General features: G+C 51.6%; 1 protein-coding gene across 1 annotated transcript in view; it reads right to left on the bottom strand.

Annotated features, from left to right (window-relative positions):
* LOC102373761 (unconventional myosin-X-like) overlaps nucleotides 1-12,246 on the bottom strand; it is a 178,577-nt gene that overhangs the window by 82,400 nt on the left and 83,931 nt on the right. The window contains exons 19-22 of the mRNA XM_025191530.1: nucleotides 10,473-10,581; nucleotides 9,018-9,098; nucleotides 7,809-7,933; nucleotides 5,832-5,946 (exon numbers count right to left, since the gene is read on the bottom strand). Coding sequence (XP_025047315.1) covers nucleotides 5,832-5,946; nucleotides 7,809-7,933; nucleotides 9,018-9,098; nucleotides 10,473-10,581 — 430 coding nt within the window. The remainder of the gene's footprint in view (nucleotides 1-5,831; nucleotides 5,947-7,808; nucleotides 7,934-9,017; nucleotides 9,099-10,472; nucleotides 10,582-12,246) is intronic.

Below are 12,246 nucleotides of genomic sequence, written 5' to 3'. Positions count from 1 at the left end.
CTTTTGCCCCCCAGTACTCTTTCCTGCCACGGCAGGGGGTCGGACTAGATGATCTGCCCAGGTCCCTTCCGACCCTAGAAACTATGAAACTATGAAGATGGGAAACTCGCTTCTTGAGAGCATGGAGGCAGAAAGGGATCTTGGAGCCATTATTGACTCCAAGATGAACATGGGCCAACAATGCGAGGTCACAGTCGGCAGCGCTGACCGGACCTTATCATGCATCTACAGGTGTACCTCAAGTAGGGCCAAGGAGGTGATCCTCCCCCTCTACGTGACACTGGTCAGGCCACAGCTGGAGTACTGTGTCCAGTTATGGGCACCGCACTTCAAGAGGGATGTGGACAACATGGAGAGGGTCCAGAGGAGGGCCACCCGCATGATCCGGGGACAGCAGGGCAGGCCCTACAATGAGAGGCTACGGGACCTGAACCTGTTCAGCCTTCACAAGAGAAGGCTGAGGGGGGACCTGGTGACTGTCTATAAACTCCCTAGGGGGGACCAGAAGGGGCTGGGGGAGACCTTGTTTCCCTAGCGCCCCCCAGGATAACAAGGAATAATGGCCACAAGTTGTTGGAGAGTAGGTTTAGATTAGACATCTGTAGGAACTACTTCACTGGCAGGGCGGCTAGGATCTGGAACCAACTTCCAAGGGAAGTGGTGCTGGCTCCTACCCTGGGGGGCTTTAAGAAGCGGCTTGATGCCTACCTGGCTGGGGTCAATTGAGCCCGGTTTTCCTCTTGCCCAGGCCGGGGGACGGACTTGAAGATCTACAAGGTCCCTTCTGACCCGACTTCTACGATTCTATGACCTGGTGAGGGGTCTGTGGGTGCTCGACCACCTGGGTAACGGTGATCATCACCTGCTGGAATTTACTATCCAGAGCAGAGGGGTGAAAGCAAGCAGTAAGGCAGAGGTCCTCGACTTCAGGAGGGCTGCCTTCTGTAAGCTAAGAAGGTTAGTAGGAGAGGCATTGGGGTCTCAGAGCTTCAATGAGATGGGAGTCCAAGACGGGTGGTTGTTCCTCAAGGAGATGATCCTCCGAGCTCAAAGGGAGTCAGTCCCAATGCGCACCAAGGTGGGCAGGAGTGCTAAGAAGCCCCCATGGCTCAGCAAAGACATCCAGGGATTCCTGAGGGCAAAAAAGGAGGTATACAAACAGTGGAAGCCAGGGGCTATCACCGAGGAGGATTACACATCTGTTGCTCGGGACTGCAGGGAGGCTGTTAGGAAGGCCAAGGCAGAGATGGAACTAGGGCTAGCGACCAGAATTAAAGATAATAAAAAGTCCTTTTTCAAATACATAGGAAGTAAGAAGAAGGCACCAGGGAAGGTGGGGCCCCTACAGGATGGGCTTGGCAATCTGGTGACTGCAGCAAACGAAAAAGCCGATCTCTTCAATGAGTTCTTTGCCTCCATATTCCTGAACAGGAACCGGGACATCTCCCCCACTAGAATTGTGGACGGACCCAGGGGAGGAGGCATCGCCATGCCTAGGGTCAGGGGCGACCTAGTTAGGGAGCTTTTGGAGGGGCTGGACGAATTTTAATCGATAGGTCCAGATGCTCTTTACCCAAGGGTGCTGAGGAAATTGGCGGGGTCATAGCGGGGCCCTTGGCACGGCTCTATGAGCGCTCATGGGGCACTGGCCAGGTACCAGAGGATTGGAAAAGGGCCAATGTGGTCCCCATTTACAAGAAGGGGAGAAAGGAGGACACCGGCAATTATAGGCCAGTCAGTCTTACCTCGGTTCTTGGGAAGACCTTTGAGAAAATTATTCAGGAGCACATCTGCAAGGGCCCAGCAGAGGAGGTAATGCTCAGGGAAAACTAACATGGGTTCACTGAGGGCAGGTCCTACCTGACTAACCTGGTTTCTGTCTGTGATCAGGTCACAAAGTCCCTGGATCAGGGTGTTGGGGTGGATATCGTCTTCCTGGACTTTAAGTAGGCCTTTGACACAGTTTCCCATCACATTCTCTTAAAAAAACTTGGTGACTATGGCACTGATGCCTACACAGTCAGATGCGTGGCAAATTGGCTTGAGGGTCGTACCCAGAGTGGTGGTGGACGGGTCATTTTTGACCTGGAGGGATGTGGGCAGTGGAGTTTCCCAGGGCTCGGTCCTGGGGCCTGTACTGTTCAACGTCTTTATCAGCGACCTGGATGTGGGAATGGAAAGCACGCTGTCCAAATTCACTGACGATACCAAGATGTGGAGCGAGGTGGGCACACTGGAGGGAGGGACAGAATCCAGCTAAATCTAGACACATTACAGAGGTGGGCGGATGAGAATAGGATGGAATTCAACGAAGACAAGTACAAGGTGCTGCATCGAGGGAGAAGGAACCAGCAACATACCTATAGGCTGAGGAACTCCCTTCTCAACAACACGGTGGCAGAAAGGGATCTTGGAGTCATTGATGACTCCAGGATGAACATGAGCCGCCAACACGAGGAAATGGTCAGTAAGGCTAACCGCACCTTGTCGTGCATCTACAGATGCATCACAAGCAGGTCCAGGGAGGTGATCTTTCGCCTCCATGTGACACTGGTCAGGACACAGTTGGAGTACTGCATCCAGTTCTGGGCACCGCACTTCAAGACGGATGTGGCTAGCAATGAGAGGGTCCAGAGGAGGGCCACTCGCATGGTCAAGGGGCAGTGGGGCAGGCCAGGCCCTACGAAGAGAGGCTATAGGGCCTGAACTTATTCAGCCTCCACAAGAGAAGGCTGAGAGGGGATCTGGCGGCCATTTACAAACTCATCACGGGGGACCAGCAAGAATTGGGGGAGGTTCTGTTCTCCCGGACACCACCCAGGGTTACAAGGAATAATAGCCACAAATTATTAGAGAGAAGGTTCAGGCTGGACATCAGGAGACATTACTTCCCAGTTAGGGCTGCCAGGCTCTGGGATGGACTCCCAAGTGAGGTGGTGCTCTCTCCTACCTTGGGGGTCTTCAAGAGGAGGCTAGACAGATATTTGGCTAGGGTGATAAGACCCTGGCACCCGTTCCTGCCCAGGGCAGGGGGTCGGACCTGATGATCTGTTTAGGTCCCTTCCGACCCTAAGCACTATGAAGGAGCAGTTTCCCTTTAAGTCAAGTCACCATTCTTATCTCTATTATCCCAAACCATCTCACCCACTCTGTGGTGTTCAAACCCTTGGACACCATTCAGAGAGATGATAGAGTAGTCCAGGCCCAACAATGATCCCCGTCTAGAGCTGTAATGCATTTCCTACCCAGATCAATAGCTTGCTGTTTACCAGTGCTGTGTACGCAGGCCCTTTGCCAATCACCTGTATGTAAGAAGTATCATTCAAATAGGATTTCATGAGATGGTGCTCAGCTTTGTTAAAAACCCAAATACATCTCATCTGCTGCACTTGTTCCTCTATCTATTTTGGGATTTGTTTGCAAAAGCAAACAACGTTGTCTAGCGAGATTTGTTCTTTACAACTGCCCACCCTTTGGTGCTGTCCATAGCTCACACCAGAGCTTCCAAGATGTTTTAAAGGAGAGTAATTATCACCGTAACTCCATCTTTCCTTTTTAGCTCTTGAGATTGGTACTGAAATGGATTGTTCCCAACCCAGGAGGGTGCTCAGAGTCTGCAATGTTTTCAGCATGACTTTATCTTAAGGCTTGCTGATTCTAAACACCAAAGCTTTCCATGCATTTTCCTATTTGTTCCTGTTTAAAGGCTATATGAAAAATTCACAGCAGGGATTTTTCATTAGGCTCCTGATCATGACAGAACTTGCATTTAGGAGCCTAATTTTAGGCCTCTAGATGCAGGCCTGTGCAAACCAGTGTTTCTCAACATTTTTAGACTTAAGACACTCCTTGGTAGACTCAAAACAACCCCTTGGAAAATGTCACCTCTTAGTTGTCACTTGATTTTTGACTACAGAAAAACAGAGCAATTCTTTTGTTGCCAAGAACTCAGAAAGACAACAGCAGGTCGGAATGCTTTTAACATTATGGATTCCTATCTGAAATCATTGGGTTTATCTTGTGAACCATGTGTGTACACAGAATAGTGCTAGCGTTGCATAGCACTTCGCAGCACCCCTGAGTGGATCTCAAGGTGCCCCATGGTGCTGTAGTACCCTGGCTGAGGATCACTGGCGTAAATCTTCCAAACAACCTCATCCATTCTACCACAGCTAAATAACCCCACCTTTCTTCATTAACAGACTTGGTTTTTCTCCCCCTGTAGCCCCAGCATTTCCTTTTCTCCTCTGGCTATCACTTGCAACCTAGCCCCTTCCTCTGGAAAGGGATGCACTGGAACCAGAACCTTGTTGGCAAAAGAGGAGCATGCCACCCAGTCAGACAGCCTCACCTCATGCCAAAAGAGAGGGACAGTCGTGCAGGACTGGAAAGAAGAGAGAGGAAAAGTGCTATTGTCTTCCTTTGGCTCAAAGGTTAGCAGCCTGGCTGTGCTGCGTGCATGAAACTCACCGCCCACTTATTAATTTCATCTGTGCCACACCCCTACAGTGTGGTAGTGGATTCTTCTGCACTATTTCGCTGCTGCCCTTGCTGAAACTTAGCACTCTCCCATCTCCTTCTAGGGAGTAAATCTGAGCGTGTTGTTACTGGCTTCATTCACCCTCTCTGCAAGGCCACATCCAGATCAGAGCAAGAAAAGTTACTTGGTTCATAGGAACTGGCCAGGAGGAGGGACTATAACCCTCTATCCAGGATGGTCTTGCAGGCGGGACATGGGCTCAGTAGTGATAGCGATCTTCTCTGAAGTTAGCACATTCCTATAACAAGAAATCCAAGGAAAGCAGACTGCAAAAGTGGTCTGTACCCGCCTAAGTTATACAAAGGCAGCCCAATGCACCTGGAATCCTCAATGAGCAAGTTTCACCAATTTCTTTGAGCCGGGCACAAAAGATTTCCCTCCCTACAGCACACTAAGTCCAGCCACTGCTTAAGAAACTATAGTTCAAAGCCACAAATCATGCTAACTAGTTACCAGAGAGGCTCAGACCTCCTGGTCATACTGAATGAGGACCTGCAACCCCACCCAGACACTACCCACACCTTTGACTATTCCATGTTAGCTTCAGACCACACCATGGAAGAGACATGGCTCTAGTGCCACTGCTGGGCCCATAGGTGCTGTCCCTGGACAAGGACCATGCAGCCATGCTCTTCTGGTCAGCAGGAGGCAGGCTCAGGCCTGAGGATCCAGCTGCCCCCAGACACCCCGTATATCAAGCAAGGCAGCACCTCACTGCACTTAAGCTAGCTCTGCATACAGTGGAGTGATCGCACTGGGCAGGAGTTAGTTACAGGGGACACAAGAGGGAAGCAAAATGCTGTGCTGCAGGTCTACCCAACAATCCCCAGGATCCCTTGCCTTGAGCCATTTAAAACTGCACTGGACAAGCAGTAATTTGTCCTGCTCTGGTCAGGGGACACAGGTTAAATGAGACTGATCATGGTGCAGGTCAGTACCATGGACTGGTGCAACAATCTCCAACCTTCACTGGCTCAAGAAAAACAGTACCAGGCAGGAAATACACCATGGGCAATGTCACACTTCACCTTCCCTGGAAACCTAAAGAAACACGCAATTGTGGAAAGCAACATTTTCTTGTGGTTCTGAGCAGGGCTCAAGATCTCAGAGGCAACCCATGGCTCATGAATCACAGGACAGGGCAAATGTCCAAGGGAAAGATAAGCTATGTCATCACTTCACCACCATGGCTGGTTTACCAGAGGGCTCCTGGGTATAAAACTCCCAACAACATTCTCTTGTATCAGAAACTCTTCCTTCCCCCACGGACCCTTCTCTACATCAATGGTACCTTGGTTTTGCCCAGCTGCCACTCATTCCTTGTGCTGTCGTAGGTCTGCAGGAAGTCTGCACACACGGCCTTGCTGTGGTTTAGGGTGCACATATTCTTTATGAGCATCTTGTACCTGAGAAAAGACAAGACATCCTGTCAGGGAGTACATAAGATTATGACAGCATCACTAATGTGCTTCAGACCTTCTCTTCCACTAACACTAACTGCCTATCTAGGGACTTCCCTTCTTCACAACCATCACCCAGGTGGTGAGCGTCCATCTGAATGTCAGCCTTGGGAGAGTGACTCCCTATTCCAATAATACACTGTAAGATACAATTTCCAACATGGTAAAGTGTCATTGTTCAGACCTCTATGTTCACATGTGCCCCATGAAGCAGGTGAATCGTGCTTGTTACTACCAAAGGAAAAGGAGAGAAGAAATAATCTGTCCAAGATCACACACTGAGTTAATAACAGGGCAATTACTAGAACACAGGACTCTGGTCTCAGAGTTCTCCACTCTGACAACATGAAAGGTTGCTACAAAGAATGACATTTCCTGATAGGAGATGCATTGGGGACAGCACTTGCTGGGCAGAGGCTGCATGCTTAGACTCTTCCACCACAGCCAGCTGAGGAGATGGGAAGCTCACAGATTTGCTTTCATGCACCTGCTTTCCTTGGAGTCTGCATATGAACCCAGAGCAGGCACTGCATGGGGCATGTCCCCTCTGAAAGTGCCCTGAACAGGTTTCTAAGTTATGAACAGCAGGCTAGAAAACAACTACTTGCCTATCACTTAGGACAAACTTTTGGTTTAACCTGTAGCACCTAAAGAGGAGGGGAGAAGGATGGAGGGAAGATGCTACAGTTTTATCTTCCTTTGAAGTATACATGGCATTTCCGTCATTGATTTTAAGATCAGAAAGCAACACACAATAATCCAATCTGACCCGTTGCATCTGCTGTAACACTTCTCTCAGTAATTCTTGTGCTCAGCCAGTGACTTTTTAAACTAGTTTCTTTCAGAACTGCATCCCAGCTATGCATCTAGGAACTTTTAGAACTGCATCCTGAAGCCACACACAGGAATAACCAAAGCAGCTGTGCCTACAGAATGGGACCCAAACTGAAGCCAGACACATTCAAATAAAAATAAGGCACAATTTGTTAACAATGAGAGTACCCAACCATTGGCAGTAACTACCATGGGAAGTGGTGGAGTCTTCATCTTGTGCAGCCTTCTGGCAAAAACTGGTTCACTTTCTGAAGGACATGCTTTATTCAGACAAGTGACTGGCTCAGTACACAAGTAAAACTTAATGCCATACAAAAGGTCTGACTAGGTCTAACTTCCCCTTCTGGCCTGCAACTTTGTGAAGGAAATTCTGATTCAGAGAATCTAAATTCACCAAGCCTTTGCTGTCCCAGTGACAGATCACCTTCACCAGTAAAAATTTGCTTTGACTTGCTAAAGTAAAGATCTCTCCAGTATCTCACCCCTTCCCGATATAGGTATTTGTACTCTGATCAAATCATCTCTATCTTCTCTTTGAAGAATTAAACAAACTAAACTCCTGTCTTACTCTTTGACAGGGATTCAAATTCTCAAACTCTTCCTATCACTGTGGTCTGCAAGCTCTGTCCCACTGAGGCCAGGCAGAAATGGTATGACTATCAGGGAACTTCAAACCATGTTATACACTTTGGCTAAGTCAGGAACACCTCCACTATGGGCAGTCAAGCAGTGGCAAGATACTTTCAGGTTAAAGGAGCAGCTGGGAGCTCTGCTGAGATCCCAACCCCACTCATCTACCCCTTTGAGAGCACAGTCTCCAGAGAGGATGGATCCACCTCAGCCCATGTGTCACAGTCACGTGGACACAACAAGAGAAACACCCAGGACGCGGGGTCAGTGCCTAGGACAATGGCTAGAATGAAGGCACATCCCAAAGTGCAGAGCAGGGAGCAGAGCTCCACCATTGCTGTTACCTGCTGAGGAAGTCCTGGAAGGGCCGTCGCACAGGGAAGCCTGCCCGTCGAATCTTCACTGTTTCCAGCATCCCCGAGTACCGGAGCTGGTTCAGGACCATGTCCGGATCAAAGAGGTTTGGTGCCTATGCAATGACCAAGGTTAGAAACAGACCAAGGGAAAAGCAGCACTAGGTTTAGCCCTTCTCTTGGCATGGGGACTATTGATCTGAGCACTGCCAGGGATACAGGAATGCACACACACAGCTCCCTGGAAAATTAACCCTGCATATTCAGTTCTTCCAGTTCCTGAGTACATGAGTGAATCTGGCTGACGGGAGGCATCCTCCACCAGACTGTGCAGCATGGAGGCAGCTGAGCGTGCCCAAAGAAACAGCCCACTGCAGACCTGCCACAGCTCAGAGCCTAGCTGCAGAGCTGCAGGTGTGCTAGGCAAATGGGCTGCCGAGAGGCCTGATCCCAGACCCATCCTGCCAAAGCCCCTTTGTGGCAGCCCCTGGTCCAGGCTGGAAGGGCAGCAGCAGAGCTGGGGCAAGGCTGCCAGCTCCCCACATGCAACAGCACCTCCTAGAGGCCTAAGGACATACAAACACCAGCTGCCCTGGTACAGCTCTGCGGAGAGGGTGAGAGCCCAGAAGAGATGTCACTGCAGCCCTGAAGGAAGGGAGGTTTCAGCTACCAAGTGGCCCCAGCAGTCCCTGCTTTCCTGAGCTGACATGACAGAGGGAACCTGTAGCATCATAGCCCAGCCCACTCTGCGTTCCCACCCAGGGGGGTAAGCAGTGCTCCGTGCTTTCATGCTGCTGAGTGTGTGAGAAATGCACTCCCAGGCAAACGTGCCTCTTGGTGGGAAAGTCTGAAGCATCCTCTCTCCTCTACCCTGTCCACAAAGCCTGCAGAGGACTGTGCTACCACACCTGCCCCGAATCCCAACCACCTACAGCATCAACTGGGATCACGCGGGCCCAGTCCCTCAGCTGAGAGCTGTGCTTAGGCCAGGCAAGGTCAGCACAAGGAGAGGCAGGGATGGACCTCACACCCTGAACACAGATCTGCTTTATGTTATTGCAGAGGGCAGGATGGATTTTTCTCAAGCTTGAACTGACTCAGAAGACAGAGACAAAAGATGTGTGTCCTCACCCCAAGTCCCTGACCATGGCCCATGGAGAGGTGTCACCCACACCCACCCAGCGCCCGAAGGGGACTCACTTTTGCCATGTTGGGTTTGATGCAGCGAATGAAGAAGGGGTTGGAGGTGTTGAGCGTAGCCATCAGGGAGTGGAGAGAGTCCTGAAAACACCAAGCAGAGTAGTCATGACAGCAGGAAGGGGCTCCAGGCCTAGGCTGCAAGGCCCCTGAGAGCCCCTCCTCTAAGTAATGCAGTCAACATAAGAAAATGAATGATCCTGCCATACCAATGGAACACCCAGGAGGAGTGTGGTCAGCATCGTGGCCAGCTTCCCCTGGCCCAACTGGAAGTGGGTCTGGGATTTTGAAGAGGGGGTGCAACGGACAGCTCACTGGCAACAGTGGTAGCCCTGGCATGAGTATGGAAGGAGACCCAAACTCATGCTCATGGAGTGGGAACAAGGTGCTGCAACCGCTCCAGTGTTGTTCTGAAGGGAGTCAAATGGCCAGGTTTGCATGCGCATCTCTTCCACTTCACCCCCAGGAAAACACAACTGTAAGTTGTCTCTCCGTGCTCCAGCTTTGGCCCTCTAAGCCTTAGCCCACCTCTGCCCCAGCCCTCCAGGTTGCCGACTCCCAGCCAGGCTGCTATTACAGACTACCTCTCCAGGTACCCTCCATCCACCCCTACAGCTACAACCCTGTCTTCTGGTCAAACTGGAACAGAAATGGATGCAAACCTCTTCAAACTAAGGTACTCAAAGCCCCTTCTATATCACCATGTCACTGCAAGAGCCTGAGCCCCACTCACTGGCGCCCTCTCTCTTGCAGCCTCTTAGGTCCCTTTCCAGGCCTGTGGCTTCTGCTCCTACAGCCTGAGCTAGTAGGAGCTCCTCTTCTTGCAGAGTTCAGCACCACAGTGACCCCACTGCCTCAGGAACCCTGTTTTGTATCACCTGAGCTGCGCCTCTCAGGGCCATGTGCTCCCTGACCTGCCACAGGCGCACTCTTTCTGCTCAGTGAGCAGCCTGCCACTGTTTTCCTGGCTGAGCTGCCATTGTCTTCCTCCTGGAGCTCTGCTTTACTGCTCCACAGCTAGCCTCCAGGCACCCTGGCTGCCTCCCACAGCTAGCCTTTACTCAGCTGCCTGCATTTGCCTGTGGACCTTTGTGCTGCACATCCCCTTTGAAGCCTTTGGCTCCTTGTTACCTGGCCGAAGCCCCAATGCTTAAAATCCAGTCTGCATCCATCAAAGGTTCAGTATCTGAAACAAAACAGCTCTGAAGCTCTCAAGATGCTGCTAACCAGTGAGAACCCCATGGTCCTGCAGAAGACATCATCTCTGCCCTTTTCCCAGTGAACCACATCAACCCTGGAGGATGCCATGAGGGCAGGTACATGGGCTCATGTGTCTTTAATAGCAGGCATCACTTGCTCTCCCAGCTCATTCCTCCAGCCCTGGCTTAGCCCCATCTCTCCTCCCCACGCACCTCATTCTCTCCCTGAAGTCTCCTGTTGTCCTAGAGAGTCCCTTACCCTGAACTGGGAGCTGACAGTTGGCCTGCGCCTCTGGGTCCCCATCTTTAGTGTTTCATCGCTGCTGTGGCTGCAGACTCTTTCAAAGAGATCGTAGATGAAGTCCAGCCTGGTGTGGATGGAATGGGCCAGAGAAAACCAAGAGGTCAGATTGGCTGGTTGGCTAAGGAAGGATCAGAGCTCAACTTCTCATTTATGACTGTACTCTCTGTGCCAGGAGCCCTGTCCAGGCTCCCAGGAGACCTAGGGCTGGCCAAGCCCAGGCAGCAATGGATCCAGAACAGGGAGGGGTGGGCGGCACCTGAGCTCACTGCCCAGTCAGCACAAGCTCTTGCCAGAGCTCTGAGGGAGCAGCAGCTTTGAGATCTCCAGCTAAGCAGAACGAGGCCTGCCTGGAGCCTCTTTTATGTGCTCCACAGCTCAGGCGGTGCATTGCTGCTTCCTGCTCTTCTCCTCCCTGTCCCTCTCCTTTTAGACTGGACATTAGGAAGAACTTCTTCACAGTTCGAGTGGCCAAGGTCTGGAACGGGCTCCCAAGGGAGGTGGTGCTCTCCCCTACCCTGGGGGTCTTCAAGAGGAGGTTGGATCCCTAACATCTATGAATCTATGAATCTCTCCACTGAGTTCAGTAGCAAGGGACAGGAGGGAAGAGTGGCTCCCACACTGTTCAGCCCCTGAGCTCTAGACTCCAGACAGACCCCCACCAAGAGCTCCCATGCAACACAGCCAGGAGTGTGACACCGCCCCCCCCCCCAAAAGCCCAGGCATCTCCTCAGGCTGGAGTAGTTGAGGCCACATGGGAGCCATGGGGCTGCATCATGTCCCATTGCCCTTGATGCCCCAGCCTGAACAAGCTGGCAACCATGTATACCTGGGTCCATTGAAGGCATCCTATGCCACAAGCTGAAGCAAGGCTCAGATTCCTGCCTCTGGAGCCAGATGCCTCGGCTGCTTGGGTGCCAGGTCCTCTCCTCAGGCTGGAGTAGTTGAGGCCACATGGGAGCCATGGGGCTGCATCATGTCCCATTGCCCTTGATGCCCCAGCCTGAACAAGCTGGCAACCATGTATACCTGGGTCCATTGAAGGCATCCTATGCCACAAGCTGAAGCAAGGCTCAGATTCCTGCCTCTGGAGCCAGATGCCTCGGCTGCTTGGGTGCCAGGTCCCACATCAGCACCTTGCAATACAGTAACTGTAGCACAGGGTCTCTGAGGGGCAGCAGTTTTCCCTCCTGCAGCCCCATTGAGCAGCCTGCACACAGGCAGCAGAGCTGCGACCCCATCTCTCACTACCCCAAAGTAAAAATGGACCCAGATGGTGCTCTCCATTCTGGACTGGACAGCGCTCCTCCCTCCTGCATATCTGTGCAAGCAGGAGCTACCCCATGGCTGTCCACATGCCAGCCAGAGCACTGCGTGCCATGCTCCCTCCAGGCAAAATATCAGGATGTTCCAGTCACACTTCAGACAACTGCCTCCACAGACCCCACTCCTGGAGCCCTGCCAGCAAAAGTGAAAGCACCTGGGAAATAGCTGCACATGCTGCTGGCCTGTGATCTTCCACGGATCGGCCTTGCCTTGCACAGGCATGTTGAGGTCACCAGCACCACACACATCTTCCTGTTGTTATGGTTATCTCATGTGATTCTGACTCATCTGGCCAGTCCGAAGTGTCTTAGTGCATCGCTAAAGCTGCAGCACAGAACTCTGGCTTGCAGTCGCATGCTTGAAGGTACCCGACTGAGTCACAGTCACTCAGCTGAGAGTGGCAGGA

Source organism: Alligator sinensis, unplaced genomic scaffold (assembly GCF_000455745.1).
Source record: "Alligator sinensis unplaced genomic scaffold, ASM45574v1 scaffold673_1, whole genome shotgun sequence".
Taxonomy (NCBI): domain Eukaryota; kingdom Metazoa; phylum Chordata; order Crocodylia; family Alligatoridae; genus Alligator; species Alligator sinensis.
Note: the sequence above shows the minus strand (reverse complement) of the source record. Positions and strands in the feature narration are given on the sequence as shown.